This window comes from Pteronotus mesoamericanus, unplaced genomic scaffold, assembly GCF_021234165.1.
Source record: "Pteronotus mesoamericanus isolate MK-2021 breed Mesoamerican mustached bat unplaced genomic scaffold, CSHL_Meso_final scaffold_99, whole genome shotgun sequence".
Taxonomy (NCBI): domain Eukaryota; kingdom Metazoa; phylum Chordata; class Mammalia; order Chiroptera; family Mormoopidae; genus Pteronotus; species Pteronotus mesoamericanus.
Window position 1 is genome coordinate 15,476,518 of NW_026555330.1, and position 14,688 is coordinate 15,491,205.

The 14,688-nt window shown below is 49.7% G+C and overlaps 3 protein-coding genes across 3 annotated transcripts; 2 read left to right on the top strand and 1 right to left on the bottom strand.

Moving 5' to 3' along the window:
• Positions 1-2,388: 2,388 nt before the first annotated feature.
• On the bottom strand, positions 2,389-7,539 carry LOC129063783 (histone H2B type 1-C/E/F/G/I). The gene is made up of 2 exons (XM_054564850.1): positions 7,127-7,539; positions 2,389-2,771 (listed from the first exon to the last, which is right to left on the bottom strand). The coding sequence occupies exon 1, from the start codon at positions 7,513-7,515 to the stop codon at positions 7,135-7,137; it is 381 nt and encodes a 126-aa protein (XP_054420825.1). The 5' UTR covers positions 7,516-7,539; the 3' UTR covers positions 2,389-2,771; positions 7,127-7,134.
• Positions 7,540-7,831: 292 nt separating this feature from the next.
• Positions 7,832-8,291, top strand: LOC129063776 (histone H2A type 1). The gene has a single exon (XM_054564842.1). The coding sequence runs from the start codon at positions 7,857-7,859 to the stop codon at positions 8,247-8,249; it is 393 nt and encodes a 130-aa protein (XP_054420817.1). The 5' UTR covers positions 7,832-7,856; the 3' UTR covers positions 8,250-8,291.
• A 3,743-nt stretch (positions 8,292-12,034) lies between these two features.
• Positions 12,035-14,428, top strand: LOC129063853 (ubiquitin carboxyl-terminal hydrolase 28-like). The gene has a single exon (XM_054564942.1). It carries the CDS (start codon positions 12,035-12,037, stop codon positions 14,426-14,428), a length of 2,394 nt encoding a protein of 797 aa, XP_054420917.1.
• Positions 14,429-14,688: the final 260 nt, after the last annotated feature.

The following is a 14,688-nucleotide window of genomic DNA, read 5'->3' on the forward strand; positions in this document are numbered from 1 at the left end:
TTCATACGCCTTCTCACTTTTTAATCAAAAATGACCCCGCACGCGGAAACTATTCGATAACGTCCTCGACTTTCAGCAAAATTCAAGGAGAACAAAGTTTCCTCTTTTCTTTGTGGATTTGAAAGTCATTTTCAGCATGATACTTTTCTCACCTATTCTCAGTGGTCTTCCAAACGGCTGTCGGCCGATGGGTGGGAAAAACAAGTCATACCCTGACTTTTATGGACAATTATGTAATAGATAAGAAAAGTAACACAGAAGCCTGAAATGTCTCAGTGCGGAATTAGAGGATTATAGCATTGTAGCAGGGTGGGGGTCCAGCCCAATCGCTGGGCAGAGCTCAGCCGGGACCGCAGGAGCGACACCCACATAGGGGCGGGGCTGGGAAGTGCTGAGGACTGCGCAGGAGCAGTTGCCCGGGCAACCGGGCTGCGCAGGTGAGTAAGAGAAATACCCTCCGATGTGCTTCCCCCGTGCAGAAGATTTTGGTCCGGTCTGTGTATGGGGAGAGCGGGCAGTCGTTGCTCTAACTGTTCTCCCCTGTGTGTCAGCCGACAGGGCCCGACTCCCTGGGCCCTCACACCCTCGAAGCCGCGTGGTTCAGAAAGGTTCCGGGTGCCCCTCCGCAAAGGGGGCCCCGGACTGCCTGGCCAGGGCACAGCGGGCGCTGGGCCAGTAGGGCACGAGGGGCAGGAGCCCAGGCCCGTGGGCCTTGGGAGTCGCAAGCCTCCCCCACGCGGAGGCTGCGCGGCGCTGGCCGCAGGAGTTGCGCTGGGCACACAGACGCCCCGGAGGCAGCGACCGGAGCAAGAGAGCAGCGCGCTGCGAGCAGGCCGCCTGGATGCGTGGACTCGGAAAGACGCCTGAAGCCAGGCAGCTGCCGGAAACCCGCCAAACCACCTGCATTTCTTAAAGGGCAGTCATTTCGGGTTGGAGAAGAGGTGCCGGGCACAGCCTTGGACTGAGCTGGCGGAGGTTGGCAGGGAGGTTTTCTGTGGATGTCAGCAGGCTTTGTGGCAGAAACTTGCCACTATTTCAAACCCTAGCCTTTGAATAAAAGATTCCTCCCCCTTTCCACCGAATTCTGCCTCCAGAGGTTTTGCCTGTGGAGGCAAGTGGTAGTAACACCCTATTGGTTGTTCCGTTACAGAATCATCTCAAACCTGTAAGCTAGGATCTTATTTGGGTAAACAACCTAATAAACCATAATCTACACAGTGTGTGGGCTGCTTGTACCAATCCCCCGCCCCCTAGTCCCTGCAGCGCGATGGAGTGAGAGCGCGGTCCCCAGGCCTGACGCCTCGGCTCCAGTCCGGTGGCCGGCACGGCGGGTGCCCTCCCCTGAGCGGTGCTGCTGCTTTCAGTGGCGCCAAGCCTGACCCCGACCCCTTCCCTGCCCTTCGCCCGGACTCCAAATACAAGTCACAGAGAAGGAGATACAGTTCCTGCCTTCAATTAAGGGCGAAATGCAAGGCGGCAGCCCTGGGCTGAAGAGCTCCGCGGGAACCGCCCACCCCGAGCGCAGACCCAGGGCTGGGCTGAAACGTGCCTCTGCGGAGCTGTGGGCCGGGCGGCCTCCTGACTTGGCCCGGAACTCATCTTAGTCCAAGGTAAGGATGTGAGTTTGCGCCCCAAGGCGGGGTCTCCCGGATACCGCCCAGGAAACAGTGCAGTGGGGTCAGAGCCCAGGGGTCAGCTGAAGAAAATCCTATGGGACCCATCGTGTGGAGACCCCCGAAAAGCCTCCCTGAGAAACTTGGCAGACATGGGAGGTCTTTAAGGAGTTTGTGTATTGCAGTTCCTATCACCAAGACAACCTTTGTAAGGGGGAATTTAGGAGCCTTGTGAGAAACAATGTAGGTAAAAAAAGTTTCAGTTGAAAACAGCCAGTTTACTCCAGCAGAGTACGGGGCAGGAGGCACCTGAGAAATATTAGTGGTGTTGTTTTTTTTTAATCTTAATCTAAGATCCTACTTATTTTTTTCTATACTGCCTCCCCATGCAATGATTACAGTCTTGTCCATTTTTTTTCCAGTAGGTTATTTCTTACGGGGTCATGGCCAATAAAAACATGGGCAGGGGAGAATTACCTATGGTAATGATGAAAGAAATAAAAACTTCCCAGAAACAGCTTTGCCAGCCTATCCAGTTAACAGTGCTTTAAAAAACAAAGTTCTGTGTAAATTTGAGTGCTGTAACACAGAAATTTCCATACTATGTTGGTATGAGAAGTTGACGTGGTGCTTCTGGATGAAAATTTGGCAATGTGTGTTGAGGGCCTTAACACTGATTTCCCCTTGTGATAGAGTATTTGTATTTCCAGCAGTCTGTCTGCCCCAAAAGAATCAAATATTTAAACAAAAATTTCTGTACAAAGATGTGTGAGGTGTAGGATCTATAATGCATAAAGGTGAAACGTAATCTAAACAGCCAATAACAGAGGACTAATTACACAAGGAGCTGTACATCTATAAAGATTGTGTCTCTAAGCATGTGGCCTAGAAAATTATCTGTACGTATATGTGGCATGATACCTACATTTGCTGTATATATTTCTCATTTCATAAATTTCAACAGTGAACATTTAATATTTTTATATTCAAGAAAAAAAAAAAAAAAGATGTCTTAGCCCGGTTCTTAGTGATCCTCCCACAATTGTAAAAAATGTCTTTATCTTCTAGTATCTCTTATTTTCTTGGGTTCTGAGTCGCCACAGTGTCCAGCAGTGATCAGTGTTGGGAAGAGACATGCCCAAAGTTTGTTTGTTCTTCCTGAAAAAAGAGAGAAATTGATTAATTCACTTCCGTAATTCATCAGATACCTGACATCGCACTCAGCTCTGACAGCAGCCGCGCTAACGATGCTGGCTAGTGTTCATCGCGGTTTGCTCAGTGCCAGCTGCTGGTCTAAGCACTTTGTTGACACCAGTGCATTCCACAGCCTCCGATTTAGAGGTGAAGACATGGAGTTTCCCAGGGGACACACGTGGTGGATGGATGGCCCCCACCCCCAGAATTTGTCTGTTGTAGTCTTAAGTAAAGGACGAACGTAATCTACTCAGGGCCCTGTAACTTTCCTTTGGAGGCCATGTAGGAATTTGCCAGGTGGAAAACTAGTTAGGGCTTTTCACTGAGGAGACATAGTAACAGGTGAGGGCTTGGGGGAAGCTTGTGAGGGAAGAGCAAGGGCCTTGCAGGACAGCAGACTGAAGAGTTCACGGCCATTGCTCACACCTGGAGCAGCTGCAACAGTTCCCCAAAGCCCCCTCCCCTCAGGAGCTCGTCCCTCTGGCAGACGTGGGCAGCCCTCCCCTTTTTTAAGTCAGTCAAATGGAAATATGATTGAAATGCACCCAAATAAAGGCTTAGTCTACTTCTGGGAGTGGTACAAAATGTATTTTTCCTCCTGCTGAAAAATGAGCAAAGACAACCCTGGTCTTATGTGGACAAATAACTGTCGAAGTTTCCATGGCAGAAGCTGGCTCCGTCGGGCCCCTCCGTGGCCAGCACTTCACTCGTTGGCTCCCTCCCACACCCTCTCCCTTGCCCTGCGTTTGTTCTGTTTTGTTCTGTTTTCTCCTTGGCACTCACCTTCTAACAGACCAGATGTGTAACTTACTTCGCATGTTTTTACATCTTATTCTGCTGGAGTCCTAGCTCTCAGGGGGGAAATTTGTGCTTTTGTTCACTGCTGTGTGCTTAAGGGGCTTGATACATAGTAGACATTCAAAGCACGTATTGAATGAGTTCATCACTTCAGTTATGGGTGTGCACTTAGTGAGCACCAGGCTCAGGAACAGCCTCTGCGGATAAGGTGGCGACCAAGGCAGAGCTCTGAGCGTGTTGGGGTGACATCTAGACAAGGAAGGACCATCCACTGCAAGCGTCCCGATACACAGAGCCACCGGGAGGGGCCGGTCTCCGGGGAGGGCGTGCGCCAAGCGGATGCCTGCCCAACCGGGAAGAGTCTGCGAGGCGGGGGAGGGGAAGGAGGCGAAGGCAGCGCTCCAGGCCGCGTGGGAGGCAGGAAACCAGCAAAAGCTGGGTGTGGGCGAGTCTGGCTGCAGAACAGGGGCAACAGGAACAAGACAGGCCACAGACAGTGGGCGGGGCAGGATCCCTGCAAACTATGTGTCAGGCATTTGGAAAATGTTAAGGGCCCCTTCCAGAGGCGACACTTCCCTCAGCACGGAACAATGTGGTGCGGCCATTTTAGCAACATGACACCCTTTCTGGTACGTGTTTCGTATCTGCTGTTTCATTCACTCCTCACTCCACCTTCGCGAGCAGGCCCTTATTACCACCCTGCCCGCGCAGAGTGGTAGCGTCGTCAAAGGAGGTCAAAGACATTCAGCTAATTTTTAGCGCTTGTATACTGTGTAAGCAACAGATTGATTTCATCCAACCAAGTCAAAAAGATAATTCACGTAGCAAAGTGAGGAGAAAACTGCCGGCAGTCTGCCCGGGAGCAGCGTGTCACGGCTGCACACGATTTTCGGGAGGAAAAAGCTTCATAGGGGCAATCAGTTCTCGCAGAGAGCAAGACGTTTCAAAGAAAACAGCGTTTCTCTAGAAACTTTCATGACTGGTTGGGGAGCACCCGTGACAGCGTGCCTCCAGGTGCCCCGCCGTCCGCACCTCCTCCTTGGCCAGCCCCGCCGGGGCCTTTTCGGGTACCCCCGCACCTCCGCTGTGGGCTCCTGAAGGGCTTGGCCGTCTGGGGTTTTGGTCTCTGTTCCATTTACTCTCTGTGTATTACAGAGAGGAAGACGGCAAAGAAGTCAGGAGGACCATCACAAAGAAATGTTTGATCCTTTTGTCTCCACGTGTTGAACTGGCTTTTCTTAATTAGAAGAATAGGCTTCAAAGATTAGTTCGACTGACTGTGGTTTAAGAGAGTGTTATTTAAGAATGATTTGAAGCCTGGCAAAGGCACAACACTACACTGGAAGTTTCATTTGGATACTGGATTTTTTTTCTCTTCCCGGTAGTGTTTTGTGTTCGTTTTTTAACCAACTCCAGTAAACCTTAGATAAACATAATGATGAATTCATCCAATGATAAATCCATTTCTAAAGTCTACATTATTCTCTACATTAACAGACAGTAACTTCCTAATAAACAGACTAAGCATAGCCATTCCCGCGTGTGAATTCTGTGTTCTCTGGAGCTGTAGTGCTTGGTAGAGCATTGGACGGCCGTGCGAAGGCAGCCAGTCCCCTTGCAGGCACAAGGCTCTGGGAGGCAGTCTTGCTGACGAGGTCCGCTGGCCCCCCTCAGCACCTGACATGTCCCCTTTACAAACTGAAAGCGGCAAAAACACGTATCTATTTCCATTCCCCTAATGCATCTATATGTTCTCTAACCTGTTAATTTACGGTCCTTCTAATCTGTGTAAAACAATGAGACTTGCATAAATCAAATTTGTTATATCGATGCATACATATGTCGCACCCTCCAAAGCAGAAACTGCTCAGGTTCCCGAAGATTAGGCACGAATATGCTCCGTTTAATATTCATCTAAATTCTTAAAATTACCTATCCTTTGTGAATTCAGTATCTGAGCTGACACATTGAATCCTAGTGATTTGTGACATAAAAATCTACTGCATTTAATGACATCATTTATTAAGATTTTATGTAGTTCAATGTCTAATTTGCAATTGCAAAAAGGTTTTAAAAGTGACAATACCTCATACAGCCTGAAAACCTAGAGGGAGAAATTTAGGAAATTCAACTTAATTAGTATTTTTTTTTTAAGAAAATAAATTCTAGACTTGTGTAAAATAAAATACCATGCTAATTTTATTTTCCCTTAAGGCAATAATATGTAAAAAGTCATAGACCTATTTTTAAAGCAAAATTGAGCCAATGAATTTGTCCAAAAAGTTATCTTGGTTAGAAATGTGACCTTCCCCTAAAAAATTATATACCATAAATTAAAAATTTAAATGGTTCAAAATAGTGGAGTGGTTCGTTTTGTTTCTTATTAACCCATTAACTTTTAATATACTACCTGTTAACTAAAACTACCGATAAAAAGCACAGCTGAACTTCTTTTCTGTTACAATTTAAAAACTTACATTTAAAGCATCAAAATTCTGATTCTTTGATTTTGCTGTTTTAAAATGATATTTTTAGTCTGTATACAAGCCATTTTAAATTAAACTTCACGTTGAGTTTATTAATTTCCTAATGAGGTAAACAATTTGCTCAAAAATAATTTGCGTTCATGAAGACAAGAAACATTCTCAACCGGGAGAGTTAGAGGAGCAAACTGTGAATCTGGAACAAAATTTAAAACAGGCAAGAAAGACCGAGGGAGAGCGCGGCCACTACAGAAGCGGACACGTAGTCGAGGTCAGAGGTCTCGCAGGAGCGGCCTCGCAGAGCATCAGCGAAACCCGCTCTCTTCCCCAGGCTGCGGGACAGTCGAGGGCTCTACCCTTTACAGTGAACTCAGTAACGTTTAGAAACTTGGGTTTTTATCCCTGCGTTGCAAGCACCCCCCTCCGTGTTTTTGGGGGTTTTTTTTGGACCCAACAGTCCTATTTGCAACAACACTTTCTTTTTCCTAACCTTAAAGAACCTCAAGGAACGGTAATATGGAGCTGTTAGTGAATGATAAATCTTGGAGACGATCGATACTGTCTGGATTTAACACAATCCAGAGAGCTTAGAGCCCTGCCCTTGCGCGGCCGCCCTACTGGGGCCGCCGCTGCCCCTCTTCCCGGCGGACGCAGCCGCGCAGCCGCGTTCCGGGGGAGACCCTTCAAATGCCCTACGAGCCTTTTCATTGCCCCGGGGGTCAAAGGCTGGTGCAATTTTGGAAAATCACAGGATATTTTTAAATTAAGATCGTTTTATGTAAAGTGCTTTTCAACACATTTCGTTTCTTTACAATCCCTTGTTTCTAACAGAACAGCACACCACCACAAGCTCAAAACATGTTCTACCTTTGAACATATTGAAATCAGTCCTTTTGCACTTTATCCCTGTAGTCTTTTTATCTAATCAAGAGTCAACAACGGGCCCCACATCCAGTTTTGAGTTTCTGATTACAGCTCTTTGAGGACATGTGGGTGGCTCTGAAAAGAGCCTTTGGGGTTAGGAGTCAGGCCGCTTACTTGCGAGTCTACTTGGAGCTGGTGTACTTGGTGACGGCCTTGGTGCCCTCGGACACGGCGTGCTTGGCCAGCTCGCCGGGCAGCAGCAGGCGCACGGCCGTCTGGATCTCCCGCGACGTGATGGTCGAGCGCTTGTTGTAGTGCGCCAGGCGCGACGCCTCGCCCGCGATGCGCTCGAAGATGTCGTTGACGAACGAGTTCATGATGCCCATGGCCTTGGACGAGATGCCCGTGTCCGGGTGCACCTGCTTCAGCACCTTGTACACGTACACCGAGTAGCTCTCCTTGCGGCTGCGCTTGCGCTTCTTGCCGTCCTTCTTCTGCGCCTTGGTCACCGCCTTCTTGGAGCCCTTCTTTGGGGCAGGCGCGGACTTGGCGGGCTCAGGCATCCTAAAAAGTGAACACACCAGAAATAAAAAGAAACTGCGGCCGATCTCTGGTATTTATAGGGCCTTTATGCTAATGAGGGATACAGAGTACCTTTCAGTTTATTGGAAGACAAACACCAAGTCTGTCATTCATGGGCTGGCCCATGTAAATAAGGTATGGAAATAAAGCCTTTCTATTGGCTACTTGGCTGAGTTTGCTTTTTACCAATCAAACAGCCCTATTTGCTCCCAGGAACTGCCTATAAAAGCAGCCATATTACTTCTACTCACACAAATCATCTGTTTTGGTGAGTGACTACTGTTTTTTTTTTTTTTTTAACAGCGGCCTTCCTTTGTTTCCAATGTCAGGGCGCGGGAAGCAGGGCGGCAAGGCGCGCGCCAAGGCCAAGTCCCGCTCCTCGAGGGCCGGGTTGCAGTTCCCGGTGGGGCGCGTGCACCGCCTGCTGCGCAAGGGCAACTACGCCGAGCGCGTCGGGGCCGGCGCGCCCGTGTACCTGGCGGCCGTGCTGGAGTACCTGACGGCCGAGATCCTGGAGCTGGCGGGCAACGCGGCCCGCGACAACAAGAAGACGCGCATCATCCCGCGCCACCTGCAGCTGGCCATCCGCAACGACGAGGAGCTCAACAAGCTGCTGGGCAAGGTGACCATCGCGCAGGGCGGCGTCCTGCCCAACATCCAGGCCGTGCTGCTGCCCAAGAAGACCGAGAGCCACCACAAGGCCAAGGGCAAATGATGTGACAGACACCGAAGTTTCCGCAAACGCTTTAAAACCCAAAGGCTCTTTTCAGAGCCCCTCCCTCTCTCAGAAAAAGAGCTTATTACACTTTAGATTTCAGGGAGAAAGGTATAGAAAGGTAAGCTAACTGCCCCGTCCCCCGCCCCCAGCTATGGTTAGGTAAAAATACACTTCAGAGATTTAGGAAAGAAGTGAGGTTGCCTCTAGAAAACGCTGAGTTGGCATGTTCGCGTAAGCAGGTGGTGCACTCGTTCCATACAGTCACCTGACCTGGCAGCGGCCAAGCGGGATTGCGGTCGCTAAACTTAGACCGCCCTACAGATGATTGATGTCCCGAAAGGCGAACTTCCGGGGCGGGACTGTAACCTCCCCGCCCTATCCCCGGAGGGCATTAGGCTCCTGGCTCTCGTCAGCATTCTAAGCTCACCTTCTGAAGCTTCACTGGGCGGTGAAAGGGGCGGAGATTCCCTGGTGAGCTCGGAACACGGCCTGAATAAACCCGAATTGGACCGCCTACCCTTTTACGGATTGTGAGACGGGGGTCAATTTCTAACCTCTGGTATTCGGTTTTGTCATCTGTAAATTGGGGGTAGATTAGTGGTGTCTTCCTATTCTTGTGCGAATTAACCATTTAATGATCCTAGCCTAGATCGGTCCCTGACATTCAAGGAACAGTTTTATACAAATGTTAATGCTACCAGAGGCTCTGATGCCTGTGTTTCCAAACACAGCTGGCGAGGGAGTAGCCCCGGGCCCAGACTTCCCTGCAGCAGTTGTTGCCAGGGAGGAACAGGGAGGGAAGTGCTCGAGAGGAAGGTCGACCCTAAGCTTTTCCTGTGTTAGGCACATTTTTACCCGCTTCCAGCGAATGAATTCGTTTACCCAGCACCCTTAGAGGTCAGTACTCTCCTCCTGAGGTGAAAGCTGAGGAAACCAGAACAGAGCAGAGCAAACTCCCGATGTCAGGAAGCCAGTACTTCTAAGCGCAGGCTATTCTATAGCTACTGGTCCCACAGACCAGCAGTTATAGAATAACTAGTAAACAAGGAAACCAATAGAACTCTGCATGTAATCGGTTGGCTTTTCCCACATACCAGAATGTTAAAAATTGCACCTTAAACTCGGTGAAGAACTTAAGGGAAGAAGGCGAGATCTCAGGACATCCATATATGGCAAGGCGTGAATCTTCAAAGTATGTTCGCAGTGTAAATGCATTAAAAAAAAAAAGCCAATACACGTTTGCTTGAGGGTGGGACAAATGGGGAGAAGGCCTGATAAAGTATAAACTAATGTGATGAGTAAGGAAAGGACACAGAAGACTTGAATTTGAAATCTCCCCACTGGGCACCAGTATCAAAACTTCCTATTTGATTGCTTAATAGGGAACGGTACTTGTGTTGATTTCATTCGTTTGTTGCGTCTGCAGCAGAACCTTAAGGTGAAGGACACCATCATGTTACACTGCTGCGCGCAAGCCCTGGTGTACGACAAGCACGGGGACATTCTCTAGGGGGCAGTAAACTCAGGTGCTTCCGTTGGTTTCCAGCCCTTGAGCAGATATCTCTGTCCCACGTTCCCAGCGGCCGGGGAGGACCACTTACATTGAAGAAAGTTGATAAGAATGATAAACCCAGGGCCTCCACTTCTGAAGGCCCCAGGCTCCAGGAACAAAAAAAGGATTTCAGGGACTTAGTGAGATGCCAGGCAGAGGCAGAATCAGTATTTGGTCGTACGGGGTGTTCCAAACATAGCAAATCAGCTTGACACACATCCCCGGTTATTAAATCTCTTTTTAAATTTGTAAATAATTCATGCAACAGTATCTTTTCCTGTACTTCACCCACCATTCACTTGAGATTTTTTTTTATGTATCGTTTGAACTCTTTTTTACAACCATGGTAAGTTTCATAATCAGTTGTAAAGAACTACATGTACTTTAAGGTTAGAATTGGTAACATATGTTTGTCATGTATGGATCCCAACTTAGAATTATAAATGTAAATAATTTTGTTAAGTATAATGTATTTGCATTAGTAGAGAATACTAGGAATTTAATTGAAGATTCCTCGTGCATACCGAAATTGAGACTGAGCTGATATGGAGCCCCAAAATTCTCCCTTCTCTCTTTTATTCTGATACCTTAATATTGTACCAGAGATAAGCATCCCCGGGAGATCTACTAAAAGGCATCCATCGCCTGCATTTACACCTAGAAAATGGTATCATTAATAAACAAGTCTATGAAAAGAAAATTAAGTACAATCATTGTAACTCCAAGAGAAATGAGAATATGATATGATTTCAAAATAAGGTGAATTTTCGGACATAGCATCAATGTAGCCATATTCAAAAAAATATCAGAACTTCACTGGCCTCCTTCCGACTCAGATGTTTGGGTCACAGTGTGACGGGAGACCCAGCTCCCACGATGCACCATCCCCCACTCCCACCCAACACATAAAGTGGGAGGGGTCAAGAAGCGCCAAGGTCTGCGCGTGCATGTGTCGTCCCGGCAACGGGAAGTACGCACGCCTGACTCGGCAGAAGCATGTAGGGCTAAACTTAAAGCTAGGGAGGTGATTGGATAGGAGGGACAGGCCTTCCCATCGACTTCCGCCGTAGGGAATTATGGGGGCCATCTTTAAAAGCAGAGCACGCAAACGCTCAGCCCATTGCTCTCTCCACTCTTGGCTACTTGTGGGCTCTTGGGGGCTAGGTTCCCGAGCTTGCGGGCGTTTTGGGGGCAGCGTGGTCCGGGAGCATTCCCCGCCACTGTCCCCAAGCACTCCCACCGGCCGGCCCGGGGTTTCTCCTCGGCATAGGAAGCCACCTACGCGCTCCTCCAGCGAGGCATCGTCAGCCACCGTCCCCGCGGCCGCTCTGCCCACTCCAGCCCGGGCAGGGCCTCGGACCCGCTACGCCAACCTGCGAGTCGGGGTTTCGCAGACCAGTCGGTGCCGGTTTCAGAAGCTGCGTGGCCAGGTGACGAGCCCAGCGCCTCTCCCGCACGGAAGCCGCAGCTGCACTGACAACCCGAGGTGTGCCGCCCGGATCCCGCCTAGCCAGGCCCGCAGACGCGCCGGAGGACATCGTCCAGAAGAAGAGGACAGCGCGAGCGCAGCGATTTGAACGCCTTCACGTACAGACTCCGAGGAACTCTTGTCTTCAGAGTTTTGCCAGTGCCAGCGAGCGGTAGGACCCCAGCGGGTTGTTCGGCGGCAGTACTGGTACCCAGCGTGCCACCCTAGACTCTCCTGGCAGGTTGACCCTTAGCAGGTGGAAAGCAAAGGGCTTGGGACGGAGGAAGCGCCATTTGAGATTTTAGGCCCGCGAGACGGCTCGGGTCTGAGTGAGGACCGGCCGCGCTTCGGGGAGGGCGTTGCTTGCGGGTCGCTGTCGGAGCAGTGGTTGCTGTGCGCGCGCTTAGAGCGATGGAGCCCATGCTGATCGTGTTCATATGCTCCCAGTTCGCCTGGGGTGTGGTCGCGTTCATACTCATGGGCCTGTACATCCGGGCGGTCAGGAACTGTCAGATGTCCACTCTTGGAGGAAGCCCACTGGGTCAGATTTTAGATGAGTTGATTTTTTATTGCAACAGTGTATGGCCTATGTATGTTTTGGACTGTGGGGAAAAATGGCCCCTCAATGGTTCTTTAAACTACTACACCATCATGCAGTTGAACTTATATTGCCAGAGATTAGGCAAATGGGACGAGATCCCTTACGTTAGAGCGTTTATTTCCTTGCATAATAAGGTGTCAACAGGAGCAGGGAACCGTTTGATGTTGCAGAGGAAGCAGGCGGCCTCAAAATCCACCTTTCGTAATAAGATAAAGGAAGGTCTCAGTGCCCTGAATTCGGGGGATAGGAGACCGGTAACAAGAAGGTCTATCCCCTGGTGTCCTGTGAGGCTGGGCTGGCGGCTCTCCGCCACGTCTGCAGAGCTCCAGCGGGACGAGGTGGCCGCAGCAGATCGCCATGACGCGAGCTGCCAGAGGATGTTAAGTCAGCCGAGTGAAGTCACGGACGTTCGGGACTCTTCCTGCCTTCGTCGAGGTCTGAAGGCTAGGGACGGTGACGCGCCTCTGGCAGGCAGTCTTGCTAGTAGCAGAGCAAAGGAGCCTAGTCTAGGCACTGGTGTCACAGAACCGCCTGAAGTAAGGGAGAGCGCTGTCAACAGAAGAGCGTTAGCAAAAGTAATAGGTTTTACTCCTGAGAGCAAAGAGGAGGTTCAGGCTGCCATTGCCTTGAGTCTGCTGAAGTCCCCCAAAGTTCAGGCCGGTGGAAGGACTCTTAGAAGGCATGAGGCAATCTCTGCTGAAAGTAAACGCTCTAAAAGGAAACACTGTGAAGTCTGGGGAGAGAATTTCAACCCCAATGATTGGAGGCGAGTTGACGGCTGGCCAGTTGGACTGAAAAACGTTGGCAATACCTGCTGGTTTAGTGCTGTTATTCAGTCTCTCTTCCAGTTGCCGGAACTTCGAAGACTCGTCCTCGGTTATAGCCTGCCCCAGGATGCATTTGAAAATTGTCCAAGTCACAAAGAAAAGAGAAACATCATGTTTATGCAAGAGCTTCAGCGTCTGTTTGCTCTGATGATGGGGTCAAACCGCAGATTTGTTGACCCTTCGGCGGCCCTGAATCTCCTGAAGGGAGCCTTCCAGTCAACCGAGGAGCAGCAGCAGGACGTGAGCGAGTTCACCCACAAGCTTCTGGACTGGCTGGAGGACGCGTTCCAGCTCACCGTGCAAGCCGACAGCGGTCCCAGGGACAACTCCAAAAACCCAATGGTGCAGTTATTCTACGGTACTGTCCTCACCGAAGGGGTTCGCGAAGGAAAGCCCTTTTCTAACAGCGAGACCTTCGGCCAGTATCCTCTTCAAGTGAACGGCTATTGCAACTTGGACGAGTGTTTGGAAGGGGCCATGGTAGAGACTGACATTGAGCTCCTTCCTTCCAGTCATCCCGTGAAGTATGGACAGGAGCGTTGGTTCACAAAACTCCCTCCAGTGTTGACTTTTGAACTCTCGAGGTTTGAGTTCAATCAGTCTCTCGGTCAGCCAGAAAAAATTCACAATAAACTGGAGTTTCCTCAGGTCATTTACATGGACAGGTACATGCACAGAAACAAAGACCTCGTTCAGAGTAAGAGAGAGCGCATTCGGCAGCTGAAGGAGGAAGTGCGAGTCCTGCAGCAGAGACTGGAGAGCTGCGTGAAGTACGACCTGAGCCCGGCTCCGTTTCCGCTCGTGGACGTGACATCGCAAAGTGACACAAATGTGACATTGCCACTTTCTTCAGCGACAAGTAAAGAAAGCTCTCTGGATATTGCAGGTATCTTCTCTGAAGATTCTCTGTCCAAGTCTCCCCCCGAGAAGAAGCCACTGACGTCTTCCTGGCCTTCAGGGGAAATGCCTGCTACCCCAGCTCCCCAAACAGCCACGGATGAGATAAACTTTGTTAAGACCCGTCTCCAGAGACGGAGCAGTGAGATTGAACGAGATATAGAGGATTTAAAGAATTCTATTGCAAGCACTATCCAGAGCATTAAGCAGATGTATTGTGATCCTCTCCTCAGTCAAGTGCCTTATCGCTTGCACGCAGTTCTTGTTCACGAGGGACAAGCAAACGCTGGGCACTACTGGGTCTATATCTATAATCAACCCAGGCAAGTCTGGCTGAAGTACAATGACATCTCTGTTACTGAGTCTTCCTGGGAAGAACTTGAAAGCGATTCCTACGGAGGCTTGAAAAATGCTAGCGCTTACTGTCTGATGTACATTAAGGATAAGCTATCGCTCTTCGACGCGGAGGCGGGTGAAGGTGGACCAGAGCCAATGCCGGGAGACTTGGAAGTCTTATCTGCTGAACTTCAGCACTACGTTCAGGAAGACAACCGGAAATTTGAACGGGAAATCGAGGAGTGGGAAGAAGAGCGGTCTCGGAAGATGACTCAGATGGAATCCTCCGCCAGTTCCCTGTCGCGGGATTTCTCTCCATCCCAGCAGCACCCTGTAGCCTCGTACGGGGTCCGTGGCTTGCCCTCCGGGCCCGTTACAATCGTCAGGGAGCCGACCGCCCAGGCCGCCGCAGCCACAACGCGTGCCTACGGGAAGAGCGGCGTGGGAGCGGTCTGGGGCGAGGCGTTCCACGAGAAGTACTCCAGGCTCTATTAGCGGGGCATGGGGCCGAAGAGCCTGTGTCTCAAGTAGTTAAACACTGGGAGTTTCCAAAGGCCTTATGTATAAGTGTTTATGTAGTGACATATTTATGTTAGTTCCTTAATAGCACTTATAATTCATCCACTTCTTCACTTGAACTTGAGAAGTGGAAGCATGTTTTCTCATATTTATGGGTGGTTCCTATATTATTTTCAAATTGTAAACAAGTTTAAATGTTGGTGTGGCCAAAAAAAAAAAAAAAAAAAAAGGTTAAG